At 37.3% G+C, this 25,031-nt stretch overlaps 1 pseudogene and 1 gene segment (V, D, J or C); one reads left to right on the top strand and one right to left on the bottom strand.

Annotated features, from left to right (window-relative positions):
* Nucleotides 1–15,346: 15,346 nt before the first annotated feature.
* LOC101970808 (cyclin-I-like) lies at nt 15,347–16,958 on the bottom strand (annotated as a pseudogene).
* Nucleotides 16,959–23,399: 6,441 nt separating this feature from the next.
* LOC101971104 (immunoglobulin lambda variable 9-49-like) lies at nt 23,400–23,929 on the top strand. The segment is given in 2 exon segments: nt 23,400–23,482; nt 23,604–23,929. Coding segments are annotated over 2 exon segments (372 nt in total).
* Nucleotides 23,930–25,031: the final 1,102 nt, after the last annotated feature.

Raw genomic sequence — 25,031 nt, 5'->3', positions numbered from 1 at the left:
GCTTTTGGATGCCTTTTTTTGGAGAACATTGTCATATTTGTAATTTTGTGTACAGGACAGCACATAGGATGAAGACAGGAGCGAAATACACTTCCCATATCAACACTCTAATAGATACAAATTGACAATTTCAGCCAGGCAAACCTAGATATTATAATGGGCTTTAGAAGTTAAGGAGTCTGATTTTACTGGATTTTCTACAGCTGGGGTACAACACCAAAACAACATTATAATAGGAATCAAGACATTTATAGAATCTTGTGTAAGTTTAGCAAACAAAGCAGTAGCCAAACTTTTCAGAGTGCATTCTAAACCCACTTGAGCCAACAACTGTTGAGCTGAGGCTGTAAATGATTTTATATCTCCCCAAGTCACCAGAAGTCGAGTATCTGGGGACCCTTTTGTGGTGTTACGTCTTTTTTGAGGAGAGTGGTAATCCTTTTGAATGGTGGAATCCTCCTCATTCAGAACAAAGTGAAACTTGGTGATTGGGTTGTGAAGTCCCTGATGCTATCTCATGATTGACAGGTCTCACACACACTGGGCTGGAAGTCACACAGAACCTGTTGGTATAAGCATGGCAGCATAGCATTTCCCCTGTGTGATCAGAGGCACAGAGTCTCACAATCCTGGGTCTGACAGAACCCTGTATTTTACATAAATTTTTGACAATTGTTGTTTGGGAATAAAATGTCTATCCAAAGCAGATGACAAATTGTGAGGACTAACTTTGTATTGCATGTTTAATTCCTTTACCGTTATGTGTAACTAATTAAAACAAATTTAAAAATGTAAATAAATCAATATTTAAGTCATTATTAACATGAGAGAGGCTAGGTCCCCTTTTTTGTGTTTGTGTTAAAAGGCCTGTTTTAAGAGTATAATGTGTTTGTTCACCCAATGCTTGTCTGGTAGGATCATGAGGAATTCCATGGGTAAAAATTATATTTAAATGGGTACAAAATTGTACAAAAGCATGGGATGTATATGTAGCAGCATTATTCATTTATAAACAAATAGGCTCATCCATAGTGGCAAAGCAAAGTAATAAATGAGAAATATAAGCAGATACCTTTTTCTTTAGACCCACGGATGCTAGTCCAAATAAACCTACAAAGAGTATCAATGGAAACAGAAAGAAAGGAGTAAGGATGAAAAAGAGGGTAATAGGAAACATCTGTTTATCAAAGTGTATTAGAATGTAGGACTTGTGGATTGACAGTTTACAATATAGGGGCCTGGAAGGAATAATAAAAAATGTATTTGATTATTCAAATTCTAATAAAGGTAAGGTAGGGGGATGGAAATAGGGAAGACAATAGAATTAATTGGTCATAACTTTTCTAGCCTTGTATTTATACACACAACCAGGGTAATTCCACATATACAACAACATGTACAGCACATATCAATTTGGGGTCCTAAAGGCATTCTAAACATGCATAACTAATATGTTCCCCCAGATTCAATAAATGCTCTGTTGTGACTTCTAAAAATATGTTTTCTTTACTCCTATAAATTTATTTTATGCTTGGGAGGAAAGGTATTAGAAGGGAAGGGAAGAAGTCACTAAAGAGAATGAGAGTAAGCAGGTAGAATTCAAGGAAGGGGGAATGAGAAAATTGAAAAGAAATGAAAAGACAAAAGAAGAAAAAAATAGGAAATAAAAAAAGAAAAAAAAATAGAAATAATAATAATAATAAAAAAAATTAAAATTAGAAAAAAATTTAAAAATTTAAAAAATTTAAAAAACAACAAGAAATAAAAATGAAAATGAAAAAAAAAACAAATCAAAAAAAAAGAAAAAAATAATAATAAATGCAGTCTTAGAGTTTGATAAACTTCTCTTCCAGTAGGTGGTGCTGTGCCCACCAGGCCAAGCTTCTCCTGTCAATATGCAGGAACCAATCACTGTGCAGCAACTCCTCCTCTCAGACTGGGCGAGTCTCCAGTCCTGAGTGCCTAGGGCCTCCTCCTGTGTCTAGTCACTTCCCCACTTTTCCTCTAGCCAGGCCCCTCTCACCGATGCTGCTCACCACAATACTGGCTACTTGCCAGGTCTGCTGCTCCCGGGAGCCTTGTTTTCATGAACGACTGGGCACACTCTCCCTGTTTGCCATAAATACTGAAAATTGTTATGTCTTGTTGGTGAATGGTTCCTTTTAACAGTATATAATGTCCTTCCTTATCCCTTTTGATTAACTTAGTCTTGAAGTCGATTTTATTCGATATGAGGATGGCCACCCCTGCTTTCTTATGAGGACCATGTGCGTGGTATATTTATTCCCATAATTTCACCTTCAGCCTGTGTACATCTTTTCCAATCAGATGTGTCTCCTGGAGGCAACATATTGTTGGATTTGTTTTTTTAATCCATGATACCAGCCTATGTCGCTTTATTGGAGAGTTTAAGCCATTAATATTTAGAGTTACTATTGATACATGGTTTGTATGTCCAGCCATGTTTGATTATTTATCCTTTTTTAAAAAAAAGAACTCAAAAAAATAACAATAACAAAAAAATCAATGAATACATGGGCTAAGTATCTTAATAGATAATTCTCAGAAGAAGATATAAAATCAATCAACAAATACATATATAAAAAAGTTCAATATCTCTAGTAATCAGAGAAATGAAAATCAAAACTACTCTAAGATTTCATCTTATGCCAATAAGAATGGCAGTTATCAAGAATAGAAACAATAAGTGTTGGCAAGGATGTGTAGGGAAAGGCACACTCATACATTGCTGGTGGGACTGCAAATTGCTGCAGCCACTATGGAAAACAGTATGAAGATTCTTTAGAAAACTTGGAATGGAACCACCATTTGACCCAGTTATTCCCACTCCTCAGTCTATACCCAAAAGACTTAAAATCAGCATGCTATAGTAACAAAGTCACATCAATGTTTATAGCAGCTCAACTCAAATTAGCTAAATTGTGGAAGCAATAAATTGTGGTATATATACACAATGGAATATTACTCAGCATTAAAAGAGGATAAAATATGGTATTTGCAGGTAAATTGTTAGAGTTGAAGAATATCATGCTAAGTGAAGTAGGCCAATCTCCACCACCACCCCAAATAAACAAAGGCTGAATATTCTCTCTGATTCATGGATGCTGATCCATAATGTGGATGTGGGGGCATAGGAAAAATGGAGGAACTCTGATTTGGCAAGGGGGAGGCAAGGGAGGAGAGGAGGTATGGGGAAAGAAAAGATGCTGGAATGAGATGTCCATTGTTACCCTAGGTACATATATGATTATATGGCGTGACACTACATTGTGTACAGAGAAATGAAGAGTTGGGATGTAATTGTGTAAAATGAATCAAAAATGCATACTGCTCTCATATATACTTAATTAAAATAAATTAATTATTTTTAAAAAATATATAAAAATTATAATTATCATATAAAAAATTCAAGGGTCTTTGACTTTCAGAGCAGTAGGTTTGAAAAACAGGGCCCCCTTTTTAATGGCTTTCACTTACTGCATCATGAGAACATGCAGTGAAGTGAAGAGAACATCCCCAGAGCCAGTTCACCATACACACCCCTGGTCTATTATCTGTCTAGACTACTTTGCCACAGATTTCTAAGTCCTTTGTCTGTAATGCTCCTGAGTCTTTCCTTTTTATCACCTCAACCCTTGCTGATGAGTTACTTCCCTAGCTCTGCTGAACCCATGATCAGTGCTGGACATGCTCTTTCATAATCAAGTGTACTATATGCTCCCCCAGGTCTGTGCCTGTCCTCTTTAAACTAAAGCATTCTCCCATGGTCGAATACCACCATGGGCAGCCTCTCTACAGCTGATTTGATTCCATTTCTGGACAAGTACACAAATGCTGGGTGCCTCTAATCCACCACATTGCCCCTCTCATTTAAATTTGATTGTACTACATTTCCCCCTGAATATTTGAGAACTCAAGGCTGGGGTTTTCAGAAGTTGGGAACCTCGGAAACTGCAAGTTGAATCCTCACAGAGGTATTTTTTTTTAACCAGGAACTTTGGATTTGTCATAGTTGATTCTATTCACCAAGCCTCTTATTATGGGCCAGGTATGTTTACAGACGTTACGAGACCAAACCTCAGAGGACTGGGGTTGCTCTTGGAAATAAAAAAGGTGGCCCAAAGTTGCAACTCTGTGCCCAAAATGGCCTGCAAAAAAAAGAGGTGGAGCCAAATTTGAAGGCCATATCATTTTAAATATTAACCAGTGAACTTCACTCAAATAAAGATAGGTGAAAACATGAAAAATTTTGAGTTTTCAAAACACTTTCTCTAGTTTTGTTGCATCATAGCCCTCAAGAATGAAAAGGCCTCAGAAGTGCCTTGAGACTGACTGACTTTAGACAGTGACATCAAGTGAGCACATGTGTCTCTATTAAGTTCTCACCTTATCTCCAATGTAATCAACAGCTGAGTAAATCTTGAGGAGTTCTTTGGATACTGTGTGTTGTCTTGATACATCAATCAACAAGAAAGACAGAAAAATGAGCCACATCCTGAAACTAAGGTACAGAAAAGAGCTGAAATAGGCAGATAGGAGACTTGGGCATCAAGGTCAGACTTCCGTTAACAGAAATACCACAGTTTAACAGAATAGAAAGACCACAGATACAAATGTAAGCCTAACAAAAACTAAGAGATCTCTCTAAAAGGGGACAAACTGCAGTGTAGTAATCTTAACCTGACTGGAACAAAGAACACATGAAGAGCTCATGGACATTGAATGTCTTACCCAGAACTGGGTCAGGGGCTGACTTCTTTAATCCCATACATTCATGCAATCCTGAGAAATCTGTCACTCACTGGCAACCCTCTCTTGTAACCCCTCCTCTGCAGGAGTTCTGCTTCTTTCTATTACTTTAATAAATTCTGTTACTCTGCCCTAACTCTTCCACTATTTGTTTCTGTGAAATTCATCTGTTGAATTTGCAAAACAAAGTGTCAGAAAACAAGCCTGATTTAAGAAAAATTATTGCTTACTGTTCTTCTATGCATAACTGTGGACCCAGAATTGGGCTAAAATTGAATGCCTATGAGATTACACATAGGAGACCCTTTTAGATCTCATTAAGAAGAATGAATTCTCCACATTGAAAATACAAAGAGAGCATATTCTGTACAACAACTGAGAAAAATTTTAACCTCCATATAAGAGTTTCCTTTTTCTAGGACAATGACCTACCCTCAAGACCTTATACATTCTTCTTTCAGAAGACTTTATCCTGCTGAAAAAAAAATGGAAAAACCAGGGAACAGAGGAGAAATTCATGGAAAAGTGGACAGTCGCTAGTAATGAACTCCTAACTGCTCAGACATGTCTAAACCTCACAGGTAAAAAAGTACAGTTTACCACATCTCAAGAGGAAAGGCACCATCAGAAGATGATTCCCCTGCTAAACCTGGGTATCCATAGTCATATGGCTAGCTGGAGAACCTCACATATCTCTTCGGGAGACAGGCCCCAGATGGAACATCTCAACCAATCATGGGTTCAATTATTGTTCCTCTTGGCCATCTGTATCTCTTCCTAAACTCCCTTTACATGCTTTTAAACTCAGTTACAGATTAGGCTCTCAGTTTCTGAGCTCTATCATCAGGTTGATGGCTGAGAATGTGGGAGATCTCCCCATGCTGACCGCAGGCCTACTGTCTTGGAAAATACAGGCCACCAATCTAACATCATGGCAGTAGTTTTCTAATTGGCTCAAGAACTATATGGAATACATTCTTGCATGCCTCGTGGAAAATTCTTGCTTATTTCTTCTAAGCAGAAGAACTCTTTGCATTGTCTCACATGTGAGCTTTTGGGGGACACCTAACATCCAAACCATAACAGATGTGAAATGGAACTCTTATTCCAACAGCAACCATGTGTCTTGGACTATATAAACATTCTTGAAAAACAAATGCATCTTCTTATTAAATTCTTTTTTGTGTTAAAGGAGCACTCACTGGAAGACTAAAGGGAAGACTCACTATTGCTGTCAGAACTGCCACTTCTCACATAACTCCCTTGCCTGGAGAGGGCTACATCATCTGTAATATTCACCATTGCATACATTTATCTTTTTCATAGGTGGCCACCATTTTTTATGCTTTTTGCTATTAGTGAGTCTTAGGCCAATCCCTCACATGAACATCTCATCAAGAGAATACAGTCTTGGCATCAAAATACCTGGAACAGGAGAAACAAGAACAGTAAACTAGTTTTTTGACATAGGAATAAAAGGATTTTGTTCTTGTTTTTGTTTTTAACACAGGAAGACATTAATTCAAGAATTAATATATTCTTATGTGATTAGAATAGGAAAGACTCTCACTCATGACCTGCACAGGTGATGGAATAATGGAAAGAGTTCCTCTTGGTGGAATGGGCTGGCTGTGGAATAAAGACTGAAAAAGAGAAAACAGTAGGAAAAAATATAACACAAAAAGTAATTTTAAAAAGCAAGGGCAGGACAATCTAGCTGATCTTAGGTAATGAACTTCCACACTGAAAAGAAAAAATCAAGATAGAGTCTATTCTTGCTTTATTTATATCAGGAAACATCAAAGGTTTTCCATGGAATATTCTTTGCCAAATAAGGTAGGAGGTGAGCTGCCCAGTTGCCAATGGATTACATCCAACTCCAGAGTTATGAGAGCAGTCTTCCTTATTGAGCAAAGATAGAGTTCACGTGCATTGGGCAATCTATTGAGTGGGAGGAGCCAAAAAATAGTTTACAATGCCAAATCTAAATCTCCCTGGTTTCCAAACTGAGTGAAGACCCTCAAGAAATTAATGGGTAGCTTCTTGCAAAAGATAGTGGAATAAATTTAACTATACTTTCTTATGTACACATATGAATACACTACATGTATATCTTCACATCAAGTACAATACAAGACTGGGATCCCAATTAGAATAATTAGCATAAATAAGTCAAAATATACTCTAATATACAAAATATGCAGACATGTACAACTAAAAAGAACAAATTTTAAAAGCTTTAATAAAGAATATACTAAGATGTTTATTTTCTACTTATTATCTCATTTCCATGAGAAAAAAAATTAAAACTTCCTATCCCCTAGCAAAAAGGGGAAAAAATTGGGTGGGTGGAGAGTGATGAAGTTCAGTACCAAAGATTAGCTCTCTGTTTGGCTGTCACCTCTAGGTTTTTCAACTTTCATTTATCTTGACTTATATATTTCCACTTCTACAGAGACAGTATGTTTACAGACAGCTGCATACCTGCCCCAGAAGGCTACCACTTGGTAAAGATTAATGCAGTTGTTCTTTCTGTGCCTTCTAGGATTTAATCACACAAATACCTTGTGACCATCCTCTTATCTTAAATGGTAGGCTGATTAACACTCCCCCACACATAACAGAAGTGACATATGAATTCTGATGACTCAGTTTTAGAGAGCTGTCCTGTTCTCAAGATTGTGGGGAGAATTAACATAAAACTTACTGGAAAGCCTTATCTATTTTTCCCATACTTCTTACCGGTGCATTATAGCTATATATAATGGTGGGATTTGTTTTTACATATTTAGGTATACACACAATATAACAATATTAATTTGGCCATTTTCACTCCATGACACCCCTAATACCTCCCACCTTTGGTCACTTTTCTCTACTAATCTCCTCTTCATTTGCACAGGATGCACCATCATTTTTTTTTCCTTTTTTCAATATACCTTCCACATATGAGAGAAAACATATATACTGTACTTTTTATCTAAGTTCATTTTTTTAACTATTGGTCTGTAGTTTTGTTTTGATTTGTTTTGTTTCTCTTGACTTGTTAATATCTAATTTTGTTATAAGTGTTATACTGGCTTCTTAGAAGAAATTTCCTTTCCTTTCTATTTCATGTAATAATTTGAGGAGTACTGACATTAATTCTTCTTTAGAGGTTTGGTAGATCTCAGATGGGGATCTACTCAGTCCTGGGTTTTTTATTTGTTGAAAGACTTTTTATTACTTCTTCTATTTCATTACAAGTCATTGGTCTGTTTAAGGTTTTCTATTTCCTTTTGATTCAGTATTTTTTCAGATCATATTTATCTAGAAATATAGCCATTTCTTCTAGATTTTTCAATCCTTTGGAATACAAGTTTTCAGAATAGTCCCAAATGATACATTATATTTCTGTGACATCTGTGGTGATTTCTCCTTTTTTTAATTAACATCTTTTAACTTGGCTTTTTTTTTCTTTTTCTATTGGTTGTGTTTGGCTGAGGGCTTATCAATATTCTCTATCTTTTCCAAAAACCAACTGTTTCATTTATGTTTTTATTACTATTTTATTTATTTATTTTAGAATAGAAAAACCATTTGTCCCCATTATCCCACTCCTCAGCATATACCCAAAGGACTTAAAGTCAACATACTAGAGTGACACAGACACATCAATTTTTATAGCAGCTCAATTTACAATAGCCAAGCTATGGAATCAACCTAGGTTCCCTTTAGCAGATGAATGGATAAAGAAAATGGGGCATATATGCACAATGGAATATTACTCAGCCTTAAAGAAAAATAAGATTTTGGCATTTTTAAGTAAATGGATAGAAATGGAGAGAAGTTAAGTGAAATATGACTATCCCAAAATACCAAAGACCAAATATTCTTTCTGTTATGTGGACAATAACCATAACAAGGGAGGATAGGGAGGGGAAAATATAATTTTACTGGATTAGACAAATAGTAATGAAGGAAAAGAAAAGGAAGGGGACAGTAAATACAGTAAAATTAATTGGAAATATTTTTCCTATCCTTGTATATTAATACATGAATAGGGTAACACCACAACACATACAAACACAAGAATAGAATTCTAATTTGAATAAGTTATATTTCATAAATGTATAATATACCAAAATACACTCTATTGTGATGTGTGTGTAAAAAGAACAAATAATAAATAAATAAACCACATTTCTTTCATACAATCTTGCCTATTTATATCTAGCAAATTCTGAAGTAGCAAAAAGATTCAGTAAAATATTAAAAGATTTGAAGATTAAAAAAAAAACAAGAGAAGATATTTCAATTTTCCAAATCTTTTATCCTTTCCCACTGGAGTGATAGACAATGCAAGGGAATGCTAAACCCTCTAGACCATAATGTGGACTTTAATAATGAAATGTTTTCAACCAGGAAAGCTCACCCTAGTTTTGCATTCAGAATATTTTGAGGGGCTTTCTCACATAAACTCATTGACCATATGCAAGACTGAATTTAACTTCCAATTAAATGGAAAAAAACTCATTTTAATTCTACATCTTTGAACAATTTCTTTTTAAATTCTCTAAATTAGTAAAATAATTCTCACTTAAACCAGATGTAAGTAGGTTGACTGCATGCCCCAGGGTTTAATAGGTAGCACCAGTAATTGGTTCTCAGGAGTGCCTGCCCATTTCTCAGGCTCCCTGCTTGGAGAAAGGCTGCCCTCCCCATCATGGGGGCCCAGACTGAGGATGAGGCCACATATTACTGTGCTCTGTGGTTCAGCAACCATTTCCACAGTGACACATGTAGATAGGGAAGTGAGAGACAAACACCATAGCTCAGCCTCACTCTTGGCTCCTAATATCTCAATATTTTTGCAATAAATCTACATTGAACTAATGTGGGCTCACTCAGTACACATCTTCTCCATTGTTCCAGAAAAGTCCATCAAATCTATTGTTAATACCTCCAAAATATTTGGTTTTAACACGTTTTTATCATAAAGATGAATTCTTGAATGTCAATGTATAAATATTATCTGCTGCACAATAATGGACAGGAGAGGCAAAATAAATACATATACACACTGATTTGAGCAGCATTCTTTTGCCAAGAGAAAAGTTTGGTGATAAGATACACAGTTATGATTATATTCATATAAAGATAGCAGAGGTTTATATAATGTAAAACGTAGAATAAATGTCATTCAAACTGGGAAACAATACATTTCCTTCTCACCAAATTTTTGAAAAGTATAAAGAGATCTAAAATGGACAAAAAAGATTCAAAGAAAAGTGATCTGAAATTAAAAGAAAAGATCCAAAGAAAAAGAATTAATTAGCTTTCAAAATTTAATAATAAGTGTAAATTTCCAGGTAAGTGTACCTGTACCTGTATAGGAATACTCAATACTCTACTCAATGCAGTTTTCTCCCCAATGTTTAGCTAATTTACCAAAACTCATCCTCCCTGTGTGAAAGAGGAAATCCTGAGTCATTGAGCTGACACTTTATCCTCTCTGCCTGCAGTGAATGTTTCCAAAACAGACTCCACAGGACCCTGCAGTATTTGCTGAGAGTTCTGAAGCACAGGCTTAAAATGGTAGGTTGACTGCATGTCACAGGACCAAAGTCTGCCAGGCAGGGATATTAGAGTACAAGGTTCATTCTTCTCAAATTCAAGTCTACTTCACATGTGAATTACCTTTATTCTTCCCCTCCAAAAAAAATTCCATTAAAAGAAACTCAAAGGTAGGAGATCCCATGAAATTCAAAGAGATATTAGTACAGTATAGAAAAGGAACCAGGGGGAGAGAGGAGGAAGGGAAAGGGGAAATATTTGGAAAAACATTGGTCAAATTATATTGTTATATTTCGTGCATATATGAATATGTAACAAAAAATCCCACATTTATGTACAAATATAATTCACCAATTAAAAATAATCTCAAAGATATATTTGAAAGTATAAAACATGTGAGCAAATATTTTCTAGAGGAAAATAATTGTGATATATTCAAAAAACATTTTAAATATTTGAACATATAAATTTTATCCTAATTTCTTTAAAATTTAGTAAAGGAGAAATCCCACAACATTCATACCTTCTAAAGGGATGTCATCCCTTATAACCCACAGCAGAAGCTGAATCATCTTTTTCAGAACATACCCTATAGCAGCTCCTTTATTCTCACAAACAGGAGAAACATACCTACTGATTCTAACATGGCTCATGTTTTCTCAACCTGATAATTTTGGCAACACGTAAGATTTTGCAACTGAGTTCCTTGACAAGTCCTATGTGAAAGGACCTCTGAAACAAATTTTTTTGTGTTGTGGACAAACTAGATGGTATCCTGCAAGCTAATAAAACCAGAAACTTTATGTTCACCTGCTTAATCCTGACCTGAGAAGAACTGATATCAAAAAAACTATTTTAGTCCTGAAAACAGGGGGGTGTCAAGTGAACTATGCATGAATTCACCACAAGGGGTCTGAGGAAAGTAAGAAGGCCATTCTGAGGTAATGGAGAAACCAAAGAAGAGGTTCCCTTTATTCTCAGGAACAGGAGAAACATACCTATTGATTCTAACATGGCTCATGTTTTCTCAACCTGATAATTTTACCAGGTTAATCTCATGAGTCATCTTGCCCCACTAATTTGGTTGGGATTGTGTTGAAATGCATCACAGTTCTCTAGGAACTAGTAGAATAAATATCATACCCCAAAGGAAGCTCTGACCTGATCAAGCAGAATCTCCCAAGCTACCTCTATGCTTCATCCCCCATGGTGATAGGCTCCTGTAACCTTGTGTTCTGCCATATCCAGTTTATAAATCCATTGTCCACTGGTTACAAGGGGATGGGAAGAGGGGAGATAGAGGATAATTTGTTAATAAGTTAGGAGATTATTAGGGTGATTATACAGAAAACACCATAAATTTTGTAGATCATTTTTCAGTATCTGCCGCAACAAAATTCTGAAGCTCATGGAAATTTGGGCTCAACAATATGAAAAAGAATTTCTCTGGCTTGCCCCAGAGCTGATATAGAAAGAGTCAAGAAATAAGTTCTGCTTTGTGTGGCCCAGAAAGAGTTATGCTGTTCAGGGGCTCAGTCTGTGCAATGTGGGATTCTAGAAAACATCTTTAGGAAAGCTGAGTTTGCTGGATTATGCAAAACACAAATTGGGCTGCACACTAGATGGTCTGTGGAGGAGGTCAAAGGACAGAGATGGTAAAGTCTTCATATAATGTGGAGATTGCCTATTGTGACAATTAGGGGAAGAACACATAAAAAGTAGAGAGTGAACAAAAATTAAAAAGAAAGATAACAAGCATGATTTAAGTTTGTGAAGAAAAGTCCAGAGTGCTCATCATGGTAGAAGGAAGAGTGAAGTTAGTGGGACCAGCTGGGTTATTGGAACAGATTTGACTGCAAATGTTTTTGTTAAAAAAAATGAGACTGAGGCATTACAGAATGTCATCCATTAAGAAATATGATTCATTGTTGGCCTTCAATGAGACCGGATGGAAGTAAGCTGCACTGGTGCAGGAAAGGTTCATGGAGAGTGGTGTAGGGTTGAGTCCCCACTCAAGCTCATCACCATGCTACAGATATTGTCAGTAGCCTCCAACCTTGCTCAGTGATAACAGAAGATTCCTTATCACATGTGAGGAATCTTATTCTAAGCTTTATTTGAGACGCATCTTCTCCATAAACTGGTCCCTGCATTCTCCCTTAACAAGATACACTCGTAATCATTCAGGTATATTAATTTAAATTTAGTAAATTCAGTAAAGTTAAATGCCAAAAAAATAAATGAATAAATACTCCTTAAGGCCCAAACACTTTCCAAAAGTAAGAAGGGTAGAGAAAATTCCAAAAACCTAGCTTTGGCTCCCTGCCAACCACATCTGGATGCCCCTTCTATACTTCCCTTAGGGGAAGACCAAACCCTGGGCTCAGTACAAATGTGTCTCTGGCCACATGTTCCAAGTGACACCTCCTTTTTCTCACATCTCAGCACAATTGCTCCCCAGGAATACTCAATAGCACTGCTTAGATTCTCTACCTCATGAACCCTGGTCATAGAGGTGCTGTTTCAGATACCTCCTCCTGGTATGATAGGAGCTGGGGTAGAGTGAGCCTGAATTTGAGTCTTCTGTGACTTCACCCTAAACCAGGACACAGAACAGCTATTGGGAGTGCTGAATAAATTTTCCTGGTGGCCCTACCTAGGAATTTCCTTCTCAGGACCTACTGGGTTGCTTTGCCATTACTCAGTAACGTATAATATACTCAGGCTTCGAAACTTCATTTTTCAAATTATATAACCCCGTTAGGTTCTCATCTACTTTCCCAGCTCCTGTATACTGAAGACCCCAATATTCATCTCTATCTCATTATTTTATAACAGGTAAGGATCTCTAGAAAGCCTTGGGAGCAATGAATGTAAATATATATTATCTGTTGGGAAACATGCCAGGACCCAAAAAAGAATCACTGACATTAAACTAAGTTCTTTCTTCAAATACTGTGGAATGTCCTGTGTATCTCTTTGGGTCATTTCAGTGAATAAAGTAGCAAAGGGGGAGGGGAGAATATTTTGTTCAAAAATAAGCCCATGATTCATGTTAAATATATAAGTAACAAGTATCAAATATTTTATTCAACTTATCTAGCACAAGGAGAAATATAAGATGGCAAAGCTTTGTAAAGGACTATTTTTTTTTAAATACAGACCAAGAAGGAAGAATCTTTCAAACAGATTTTTGTGCTGGTAATAAACTGGATGACATCCCTCATCTTGTTAAAACCACAAACTTTATGTTCATCCCCTTGATCCTAATGTATAAAAATTTATATAAGAGAAACCACATCAATCATAACCAATGAGCAGTTAAAAGAGTTTTCAACAGGTTGCCCCTCAGGAGTCTGACCAGAGCAAGAAGAATGCCCCAGGGTACAACATCATGCAGTAGGTATGATTTTCTAAATTAGAAAAAGAACAGTAATATTCTATTGGTTTGGCTTATGTATTAAAAAAAAGATTAACAAACCTGGAGAAAGGGAAAAAACAGCTAAAAACAAAAACTAAACAATAGACAAAGTATGGCTACTCTTTAAACAAGGTTGACAGTTCTTGGGAAATCTTCATCCCTACCATTTATCTGAACTTTATTTCATTGATTTTTTTTTATGAACAGTTTTTTATTGTGACCAGAGTCTTTTATTGCAATACATGGTTCTGTCCACAATAATTTTTTTAGGCTGCAAAGAAAGTTCAGAATTCAGAAGTTGTCAAAAGAAATGTAGTTTAGAAGACAAGGAGCATAACTTTTAATAAAGTAAGTCCTAATACAGAGAAAGGGAAAAGGTAGGCGGATTTCATTAAAATAGAGGATGGCATGAGTTGTCGAGTAAATGAAAAGGTTGAGGGAGAGGAAGATGTGGGATGGAATAAGAAAAGAGCAGTGAATGAATCTAAACTAATTTCATATGTACATATATGAATATCACTGTTATGTATCTCCCCAAGGTATTAACTAAAAAACAAAACTAAACTGTATTAAAAGCAAGTAGCAGAAATATCAATAGAACTGAGGGAAGGAAACAGGGAAAGGTAAGAGGGAAGGTAAAGCAAAAGTATGGAGAACTTAATTAAAGAAAATATATATTCCATGCTTCTATCAAAATCAATTCTATTGTTATGTGTAACTAAAAAGAACAAATAAGAGAATTTTCTAATAGCTTAACATAAAACTAGTAAACTAAATTTAGTTATTACATGTTACAGATTCAAATCCAATTTAGTTATTGCATGTTACAGACTCAAATCTAAAAAAAAAAATTAGACTGTATTTCCAATTGATTATAAATGACTGAAAATATCATTATTAAAAAATCTAATATACATTATATACATTTTTGTTGAGCACCATGATATAGCAACTTTATCCCAAATTATTTTACATAACTAGCAAAAATGCTTTCATCAAATTTAAGTATCCTAATGGCATGCCATTTTAAACTTCTATTCAAACAAAAATGAAAAAATATTTTGTTTTTAACCTCTGAAAATTGAAATGATACAAAATTAATGTGGTCATTTAATAACTTCTTTTACTACACCCTCTGATTTGTATAGGAAAATTCTGAAATACCTTTCCAGACAAATTGGAATTTGAATCTTGAATTAAGCACAGATATCACACTAAAAGAATCAGTTCATTAAATTGCTTTAAAAAAATTTAGGGGTGTCTATTCAGTGGAAGCCAAAGTATACAGATTAACATGCATAAAATTTATTATGTATGCAATGGAGAAACAAGCAAAAGCAACAGGAAAAATAGCTTAGAATTCTGGGAACAAGGTTTTCTAGTTATCATTATTGAAAGATTTTTTTTTTCGGAAAATTAAATGTAAATTTTTTTGACATGGAACCAAAACTACATAAAAATTTTGCCTATGCAATAATAAAAAAAAGAGGAGAACTGACATTCTTGTATATAGCTCTCTATAGCCTTTCCTTCTTTTGCATATTCTCATTTCCACAGCAGGCAAGCTTATTTTTCAGCAAATGGTAACAGTTGTTTAAACTACATGACTCAAACAGGCTGCAAAGGTAGAAATGGGGAAGCACAGTGTTCTTGCCTTGATAAATCAGTGCCATACTGTTGGGCTTGTGAACTAGAAAGCAGCTTACAATGCCTTTGTGAGAGGATCTTAGGGCTTAGCACACTGGGTCCAGATATTTGTGGTTTGGAACACTGACAATGACTAGCCGCATCACCTTGGTAACCTGGCCACCCTCAAGTGCATAGTGTGTTCCTTTTCCTTCTGCTGTGTACCACTGTCCTTTTAGGCCATTGGTTGCCAATAGTAAGGGTATTGCTAGCTCATTGGATTAATATGGCCCTCAGGTAAATTTGCCTGGTAACAGGCTGCACACAAAAAGTTTGCCTATGCAATAATAAAGTGGATTGGGTTCTCTGAAACTGGTCTCTGGGGGTATCTTTTCAACTCCCTCCCAGCCATACCCTCTTCATCTTTTTGTTGGACTTCAGCTGGACTAAGTGAGCCCACACCACACAGAACTCACATTTTCTACAGCATTATCTTTTTTTATAGAGCCATTTGATTCCACTAGAGAAGTCACCCACTTCCCTTTCCTCTACTTAATATTTGGCATAAGAATGTTTCCATCCACTGGCAGCTGGGAGATGATGATAAAATATTGCTTTAATTCTGTCTGACACTGTAGCTTGATGTTGTGCTTGGAGAAATCTGGTCCTGAGACAGACACAGGAAGGATATAATTTGGTTGTTCCTTTGTCTCAAGTCACCAGGGTATGCTTGAGGGGATGGTAGATATACAAGGAATTTAGAGTCAGGGAAGACTGCAGAGTAGAAAGGTAACCTGCCACAAGCTCCTGAGAGTGGATCAACTGAAGCTATTTATTTGTGCTTTCTGAAGCAGTTCAATTGTAATAGGAAGCCAGTGAGGAATGAGTTTCTCCATTTCCAACTAACCAGGGCAAGAGTACGCATGGACCCTTTGACATGCAGGCAATTCAGTTGGTTGATAAGGAAAGCAAGTATTTTGATGGGTTCAATTTGGGCAAACTAAAAAGTTAACTAAGGCCTCACTGACACTGCACTGCCATGGAAAATGTGGAAAAAAATCCAAATGTGGCTGTGTGAAGACCCCAGTTTGATGTATCCAGAATAATTCTCTTCAGTCTCAAAATTTCACATGCTCAAAATTTCATGAGAAACATCCACAGAAACTTTTTCTTGCAAATGGAAGGAAATCCACATGTGGTTGTATGAAGATCTCAGTTCAACAGATCCACAGAAACTGTCTCTTGCCAATGCCTTCAGTATTGAAATTCTTTCATCCTCTTCAACAGTCTTTGCAGCTAGGGAAAAAATATGATGGTCAAAAATCTCAAATATTTTGGGTGGGCCTTTGTAGTAGCTAAAAGCCTGCCCAGAAGGATCCTAACAAAAACAAATGTTTGGGGATAAAGGTTTAACTTGTAATTGGGTTTGGCCAGCCACTAAATTACCCCATCTCTCTGTATGAGAAGTATTTCAATTCATTTGTAGACATTTTTCACACATTCACTTCTACATGTGGGCTTCCTTAGAGATTGTCTTTCTAATTGGAAAGCCTATCTGGTTTTCCAAAGATCCTGGAAACTTCATGATACCCTTTGGAGCTGTGTGCCGCCCAACTCTTCTGCTTCTTTCTCCTCTTTCCCAGAAGAGCTATAAGCCTTATAATATTGACATGGGGTCATCCAGGAGCCAATTTACCATCTCATTTTCTTCAGCATGAAGGGTAATATGGAGGAGGACCTGGCAGACTGAGGAGAGAAAAGAGGAGGATAAATTCCCCAAGGCTTGGTATGGGCAGGGACAACATACTGGAGACAGATGCATGACTTCAGTGGGTAGCCAGTGAATTAGTTGTATGATGAACTTCACCATCAATCCCTCTCCTCCAACTGCCACAGCTGATGCCAGGTTAAGAGGGGGCTCCCTCTCCCATAGAGCAGCAACAGCCAAAGAGAGGCCTGGGAGAGAGCTGCTCATCTCCTCCCAGGTGAAGTGCCTCCAAGAGGGAAATGGTGAAAGGGAGAAAACAGAGAATACAGAAAAAAAGGAAAGAGGAATATGAAAAAACAAGAGAGAGGGGCTTCTGAGTCAGCTTTCTGGGAATTCTGGGGAGGTAGCACTATTTTAATTTTAATTGACTCAGAGCTTATTTAAATGAAGCAGCTACATCTCAATGAATATGCTAAAACCATCAGAGTTATCCATTAACATCAGAAATAAGTGAGGCAGTATAAAAAATTAAAATAAGAGACTTACCAAACATAAGAAAGAAAAACTAGAGCATAGGAACTTCTTGGATGGTTTTAAAAATCTCTGACATATTCCTAGGTATCTAGAAAATCACTTGCTTTTTCCTGGGCTATCTATCAGGTAGAAAGAGAAAAGACCTTAAGTTCTCTTCTCTGGTTGAAATTGCATCTTTGGTAGATGAAGTGAAGGACAAGGTAGAAGTGTAAACAGATGCTCTATTAATTAAAGTCAAGTGTTAAAGGTGTATCCCAATACTCAGCAAAGACTGAAAAAAAAGTATTGCTTTTGTGCATTTTTGGAAATATCTGTTTAATAATTAGCTAACCACTAATGTTTTTACATGCAGAAGTTAGCCAATACATATGCAAATAATTCAGTTAAAATTATAGCCCAGAATATCACAAAGCAATGCATCATCAGTGACAATAATACCTACAACGGAAATAGCAGTGACAAAAACAACAATAAAATTAAAGCCCTCCTAGTAAGAGCTCTAATTTCCAGTCATTACATTGTAATACCCTAAGTCCATGTTTTTCAAACCAAATGATGAGGCAGTAACAGGAAAGTTTAATCCAAATATATTGAAGCCAGGAAAGTAAATTCAAACACACACCAGAATCCCACAAAAAACAGTTGATAGAAACTATTCATGAGGAACCAAAGACATTGGGATTATTAGACAAAGACCTCATTTTTGAACTATAATAAATATGTTAATACAAATAAAGCAAACCATGGCAATAATTTTAATGGAAATTTTTAAATAAATGTGTCATCAAATATAGAATACATAAGAAAGGAATAATTGGTGAACTAAAGTTCAGATCAAATTATATTGTCCAAGGAAGCAAAAAATAAATAACAAAAACATTTGCTAAGCCTACAGGATCTATGTTGCACCTTCAAGCAAACAAAAATACACATTCCAAATATTCTAGAAAGATATGTATGGGCAAAAGTACAATTTTTTGGAAAAATTATCAAGAAAATATTTCCAAATTTGATGAAAAAATAATAATCTATACATCTACAAACTTAATATTAAAAGACCTTTATCACAGTTTATATCTTTATAGTCTATGGAAAGCACCATGAAGGGACAAAACTTACTAGATCCTAAAAACTCAAATAGGCAGACAATTTTACAAAGAATATGTAAAATTCAATTGCCATTTCTGAAGCAATGATTCTCAATAGGCCCAGCCCTCCAAAATGCACAACTGTTAAGACAGATCAAATTTATGCAATGCCTCTCTTCATACATTCTACATTAGCAGATCCAAACTCTGTGTCCTCAGAGAAAGGAAGCACATGTGTGTTTATACAATGAAAAGAAAACACAAATGTGTATGCATGCACATGCAAACACACACACACACACACACACACACACACAAATGAGCCCAACAGTGGCCACCAATTACTTTTTGGGAACAACTGCTGATCCAGAAGGAGGTTCAGAGGCAAAGGCCCAGGAGGCCCCCAAGTTGGCTCCAGTCATCAAATGAATACATGAGGCAATGGGGGAACAAACAGCGGAAGAGATATATGATGTTGCATACTTATAATATATAAATCCTAGGTATCACAGAGCCAGAAAACAGGAGGAAACACTTAGAAGTAAAACAAGGTTTAACATTGGAATCAAACTTCTCACCATTTGCTCTGAGAAGCTCAACTGCCTTAAAAGTTCCAACCTGCCTTGTTTGGAGGATGTGAGAGAATTAGGAGTCCAGCCTCTGCAGGGGGATCTGAATGACAGAGCTCAGAGAGGCTCCATCATGGCCTGGTTGCTCTTTGACCTCCTCGCTGTCCTAACCTCCACAGAGATCAGCGTCTCAGATACCAAACCCTGTTCTTTCCCCTCTGGTAATAATTCTTAATTGTCTCTCATCTAGAGCCTTAATGAGGCTCCTATTTCCAGGGTTCCACTCTGACACTTTGCTGACTCAGCTGCCCTCTGAATCTGCTTTTCTAAGTCAAAGGGTAAATATTACCTGCATTCTGAACAATGCTTACAGTACATACTGGTATACTGGAGGGCCCAGGAAAATGCCCTCAGTTCATGATATGGGTGGGGAAGTCATGGTGTTATAGGATCTATGGTGATGAGATCTTTGATCAGTTTTCAACAGAAAGGACCAATTTGCCATGTGTTTATAGAACAAATATATGTGTTCACCTGAGTAGGACTCTCAGGAAGAGGCAATGACCATGATTTCTGTGCCTTGTACATTTTTTAATTTGGGTTTTGTGCTTTTCGAGATGAAATATTATGGGGGCTGGGGATTCAGCTCAGTGGTAGAACATCTGTTTTACATATGGGAAAAACTGGGATAGATCTCTGGTACCAAAATAAATAAAGAATGAGAGAGAGAGAGAGAGAGAGAGAGAGAGAGAGAGAGAGAGATTGATTAAATAAGAAGCTTTGCTGTGTATTGTAGAGAACAGGAAGTGTACATGGGCTTTATCCCTGAGTGTGGACTGGATCATATGGGTGAATGTAGAGCCAGGGAGAAGGATGTGCTATGGCTCTAGGTACTGAGTAAAGAAACCACAGGAGCACTTGGATGGAGGTACAGCCTCCACATATACTACGGAATAGGCGAGTTGTAATAACATATAACAATATTTAAATTAAATAAGAGAGAATGAGTATGTATCAACAAAATGTTAAATTCAGAGCTCAAAATCTACCATTTGAACAAAAAAAATATAGAACATTTAACCCCTCAACCCACAATCCTACAAACCATACAAGTGGGGGAACTCATTTAAAAAGTATGAAAACTTTGTGAGCTCAGTATCCACAAAACAGACAATTCTTTACTGGGTCAATTGGATACAGGAAGAAAATAAATGATTTTTAGAGAAGGTATGTTCTGAACTGGATCGAATTCTGATGCAATATGCCATGGCAGCTGCAAACCATACTTTCCATTCAGTTTATACCTAGTACTTCCTTTACTTAATCAAATATTGAAACAATTAAATAGGCTAAAATGCTTAAGATCCAAACACATCTATAGTTGGAATCTAAGGAACACTTAAGATGTATGTATATTCTAAACTGTTATGAAGATATACAAGTTTTATAGAATCTATATGAAGAGAACTAAAATTTTTAATTGACATCTATATATGTAAACGTGACTTTACATAGTGTCACCAATAGGCACTATTTAAGTAAGAAATTACAGTAATTATATATAGTGTGTATTAGTCTGCAACCCAGACAATCCATGTGTGAATAGACTCAGTGACCTGCAGAGCTGCAGAATCAAGGTGAAATCTCAGATCCTGGGACCAACAGAAGGTATGTGTTCTGAGACCACCAGAGGGCACTTTGGGACTGCTGAGGGGCGCCAACAAAGCAGTTTTAGTTAGAAGCATTCACCCCAAGAAACCCTGGTCTTGCAGGTGGGCACTCTGTTCACTGATGGAGACTCAGCAGCTGTGTTTTGTCTGACCTGACTGAATCCCTGGAGGAGAGACCTTTGTCTCGTCCCATCAGGTGTTTCCTTCCAAGGGTCCCCCAAGGTGGAAAGCAAAACTTCATTCTCCTCAGTCTGAAATGTGTGTTGGACTCCTGCACTAGGGCTTAGCAAGAGGCTGGGCAGCCATGATGAAAACACAGTTGCATGACCAGCCTTCCATTAGCAGGATGGTGCAGAATTAAAGAAGGCCTGGAATAGCCCATTCCTATTGTGAGAATCAGGGTCTGTGTCCACTATGACTTGTACTCCCCTTGCTGTTCCACATTTATTGCTCAGGTTAACAGTGGTCTTTAGCAAGTCTCAATTATTTCTTCACATCAACCACTCAGTCTCAGAATCAATGAGAAATTTTTATCCTGCCCTTACTTCACCTTCTACTCCTATCTGTGTTTGCAGGTTCCCTCTCCTAGGGTGTATTCAGTCAACTGTCCTCCATCTCTGAAACTCCTGGATCACCAGTATTCTGAACCATGGCTTTAGTGTCAGCAGATCCCACATACAATGATGCCAACAGACTACAGGGAACCCTCCCTGGTATCTTTCATGCTACTCAGACTCAAGATAAGAATCAGGATTCTGAGCAATCAGATAATTTCCAAGATCAAAAATGCCTTGACAAATACAGATATTCTTCATATCCCTGATCTGCAACTGTAGGATAAGCTGATTAACATTGTAGTACAAGGTATGATGGTTCTAAGTCTTACACAGGGCTATTAACCCACAGAGAAGGGACAGTAAATTCTACTTTCTATATGGTGCTAAAAGTCACAAAACCAGAATAATATTCATGATATATATTCTCAGGGAATTCTGATGCATAATAATAAAATTGTAGTATAAATTGTATATAATTATAAATTATCCAATGTGTTATGAAGTATCATACATGTGTAATAAAACACAAAACTCCAAATTTTATTTCTTTCTGCATTTTTAGTGATGTCTTATTATGTTTTCAATGAGTATGCATAAATGATTAAAAGTTCCCTTGAGAAGAGCACTGTGGTTAGCAGAATAATGGACACCAAAGACATACATGCCCTAAACCCTGTTAGGAAGCATGATAAAGTGATAATACATTACATGTGTAATTAATGTTATTTATCAACTCACATTAAGAGAAGAGATAATCCTGGAATTTACCTGCACACAGAGAGATCATGAGGGTCCTTAAAAGTAAAATAGAAAATTGCAAGTGGCCAGAGAGATGTGATATGAAAAAGTTTCAATTACTGTTTCTAGCTTTCAAGATGGAAGACGTGACCACCATCCAAGGAATGTGGGTGACTCCTAGAATCTGGAAAGAGCAAAAATATGGTTTCTCCCCGGAGGCTCCAGAAGAGAGCATCGCCCTGTCAACCCCCTGAGGTTAGCCCAGTGAAATCCATGTCACTCTTCTGATTTCAGCAAATGTAAGACAAGTAGTTTGTATTGGTTCATGCCTCTTAATTTATAGTCATTTTAATATAGATGTGTATCATAATTTTCCCCTTAGTCCAAAGGCTTAATGTTTATGAGTAAATATTATTCATTTGATCAGGGTGATCTAAACTCTGGAACTTGTGCTCTTTTATGTCTTTGGGCAAGTGTCTTACCAGATCAGCCAAATTCCTCTGTGGAAAAATGGACATGATAATATAATATAAGCAAAAGCTTTATTATGACTCTATGAGTTTGTTTTCTAATGACTGTAAGCAGTGAGAATGTCCAGCTCTATTCTGTTTCATGGCACTTTTATATTTGGTTATCAATTTCTGCTGAATTTTCCTGGGAAACAACAGGTCCCCCAAATCATAGAGTGTCCACATACAGTGGTAATATTAATCTGGGAACATTGCTTGACACACAAATATCTCCATCAGTATTTCTAGGAAAAAATTTTAAAAAAAGATGGAGTCAGGAACCAACAGGAGACTAAACTTTTACATGTAATCTTCAGGAAACTCCATGGAACACTTTCTGGGGGCCCATAAAAAATTTTCACAGATGAAGATGTCCCCACAGGACTCCACATCTCAATAGGGGTAGACAGAGGAAGTTATCTCTATGACACTAATGTGGGCTCAGCAACTGTGATCTTCTGTGTAATCCCAGGACCTGCTTAATGCTAGGTTCTGCCTGTCAGGCAAATGAAAATATCACCACCCTCCAGACTGGGTCTTGCATCATTCCAGGCCCAGAAGTGCAACCAGTGAGAGGCAGTGGGTGGAGGCACATTTGCATGACCTGCTCCTCCTTAAGGCCAGTGGGGAGGAATAAGAAAGGCTGGGGTAGCCCACACCTGCTCTGGAACTCAGGAAACTGTGTCCAACATGGTCAGGACTCTTCTCCTTCTTATCATGCTCACTCACTGCCCAGGTATGAACAGACCTCTGTGCCCCATGGAAGTCCCCTGTCCTGAGTCTGTCCTCACTGGCTCAGATCCCCAAAGACATGTACCCTGGCCCTGACTTCCTCTGTGATGTGTCTGCTTTTACAGGGTCCTTTTCCCAACCTGTGCTGACTCAGCCACCCTCTACATCTGCCTCCCTGGGACAAACCACTAAACTCACCTGCACCCTGAGCAGTGGCTACAGTAACTACTATGTGGACTGGTACCAGCAAAGCCCAGGGAAGAGCCCCCGGTTTGTGATGGAAGTGGGCAGTAGTGGAAATGTGGGATCCAAGGGGGATGGGATTCCTGATCGCTTTTCAGGCTCAGGCTCGGGCCTGGATCGGTACCTGACCATCCAGAACACTCAGGAAGAGGATGAGAGTGTCTACTACTGTGGGGCAAACCATGGCAGTGGGAGCAGCTACGTGTAACACACAATGACACAGGCAGAGGGGAAGTAATACAAAAATCACCAGGCTGATGGGCCCTGTTACACTTCACTTCCTAGTGTCCTGACTCATAGTTCATAAGGAGCCTCCTGACCCTGATTAATAATTTCTACCTTCCCAGATATTTTATAAATTTAAATCACATTAATTATCCCCCATATGCAAATATGTTTTTAGTAGTGTTCAAAATATTGAGTCTGTATTTGGAGATGTGTGTTTGTTTCCAATCATGAGTTTCCTGGTGTAATTTTATTTTAGAGATTGTAAAGTTGTTTACATATTTGTACATCATACAGTCCTTTTGGCACCATCTTCTGTTACTTTTGCCCATATTCAGCAATTATAAGTATTCTTCACAGTGATGGGATATGAATAGTTCCCTTGAAATTCCATATCTTGACCCTGATTAATGGGATAACATGTGCATAGAGGGTCCACCTGGGCTTCACCCACATTGCCACCTTCCACCGCTTGCATCTGTTTGTTCCTGTTAAACATAGCACCAGAAACAAATAGAACTGAAGCAACACCTAGGATGGGGGTTCTGAGCCTGCCCTATACCTGAGGCAGCTTGGAGAGTTATCCCATTGCTATTCATAGAGTGAATTTTTTCATGTGCAGGTAAGATCACTCTGATGTGTTTATTAACTAATTATCTGGATCAAGGGCATCTCTCACAGATGTAGAACTTCTGTGTTTGGGATTGGGGTCTCTGGTGATGTTGTTATTGTGGCATCCTTTGTGGCTAGAAAGTTTCTGTACAAAGACACAGAACACCTGACTGCTGGGAAAACTTTGTGCAAAGACACAGCCTAGCTGCTGTAGCAATGCCTTGCATGAGGAGGTTCTGTGCTAGAGTATTATTAGACAGAACCTTGATCTCAGGCACACAGCTCCTTGGAATAAAGAAACTCTCTTATTAGACAACCATAACATTTTACCAAGCAATAGTAATTTCAGACAATGGACTTTCTTGAGAGTTACACAAAGCTCCTAACATTGCATATTGTAACCATAGAATGTAACTGCAAAATAAGCAACCTCACTGATACAATTGTCCTTCTCCTTTCTTAAACTATCTGGG

This window comes from Ictidomys tridecemlineatus, chromosome 2 (assembly GCF_052094955.1).
Source record: "Ictidomys tridecemlineatus isolate mIctTri1 chromosome 2, mIctTri1.hap1, whole genome shotgun sequence".
NCBI lineage: Eukaryota > Metazoa > Chordata > Mammalia > Rodentia > Sciuridae > Ictidomys > Ictidomys tridecemlineatus.
The sequence above is the reverse complement of the archived record's forward strand: the minus strand, read 5'-3'. Positions and strand labels throughout refer to the sequence as shown.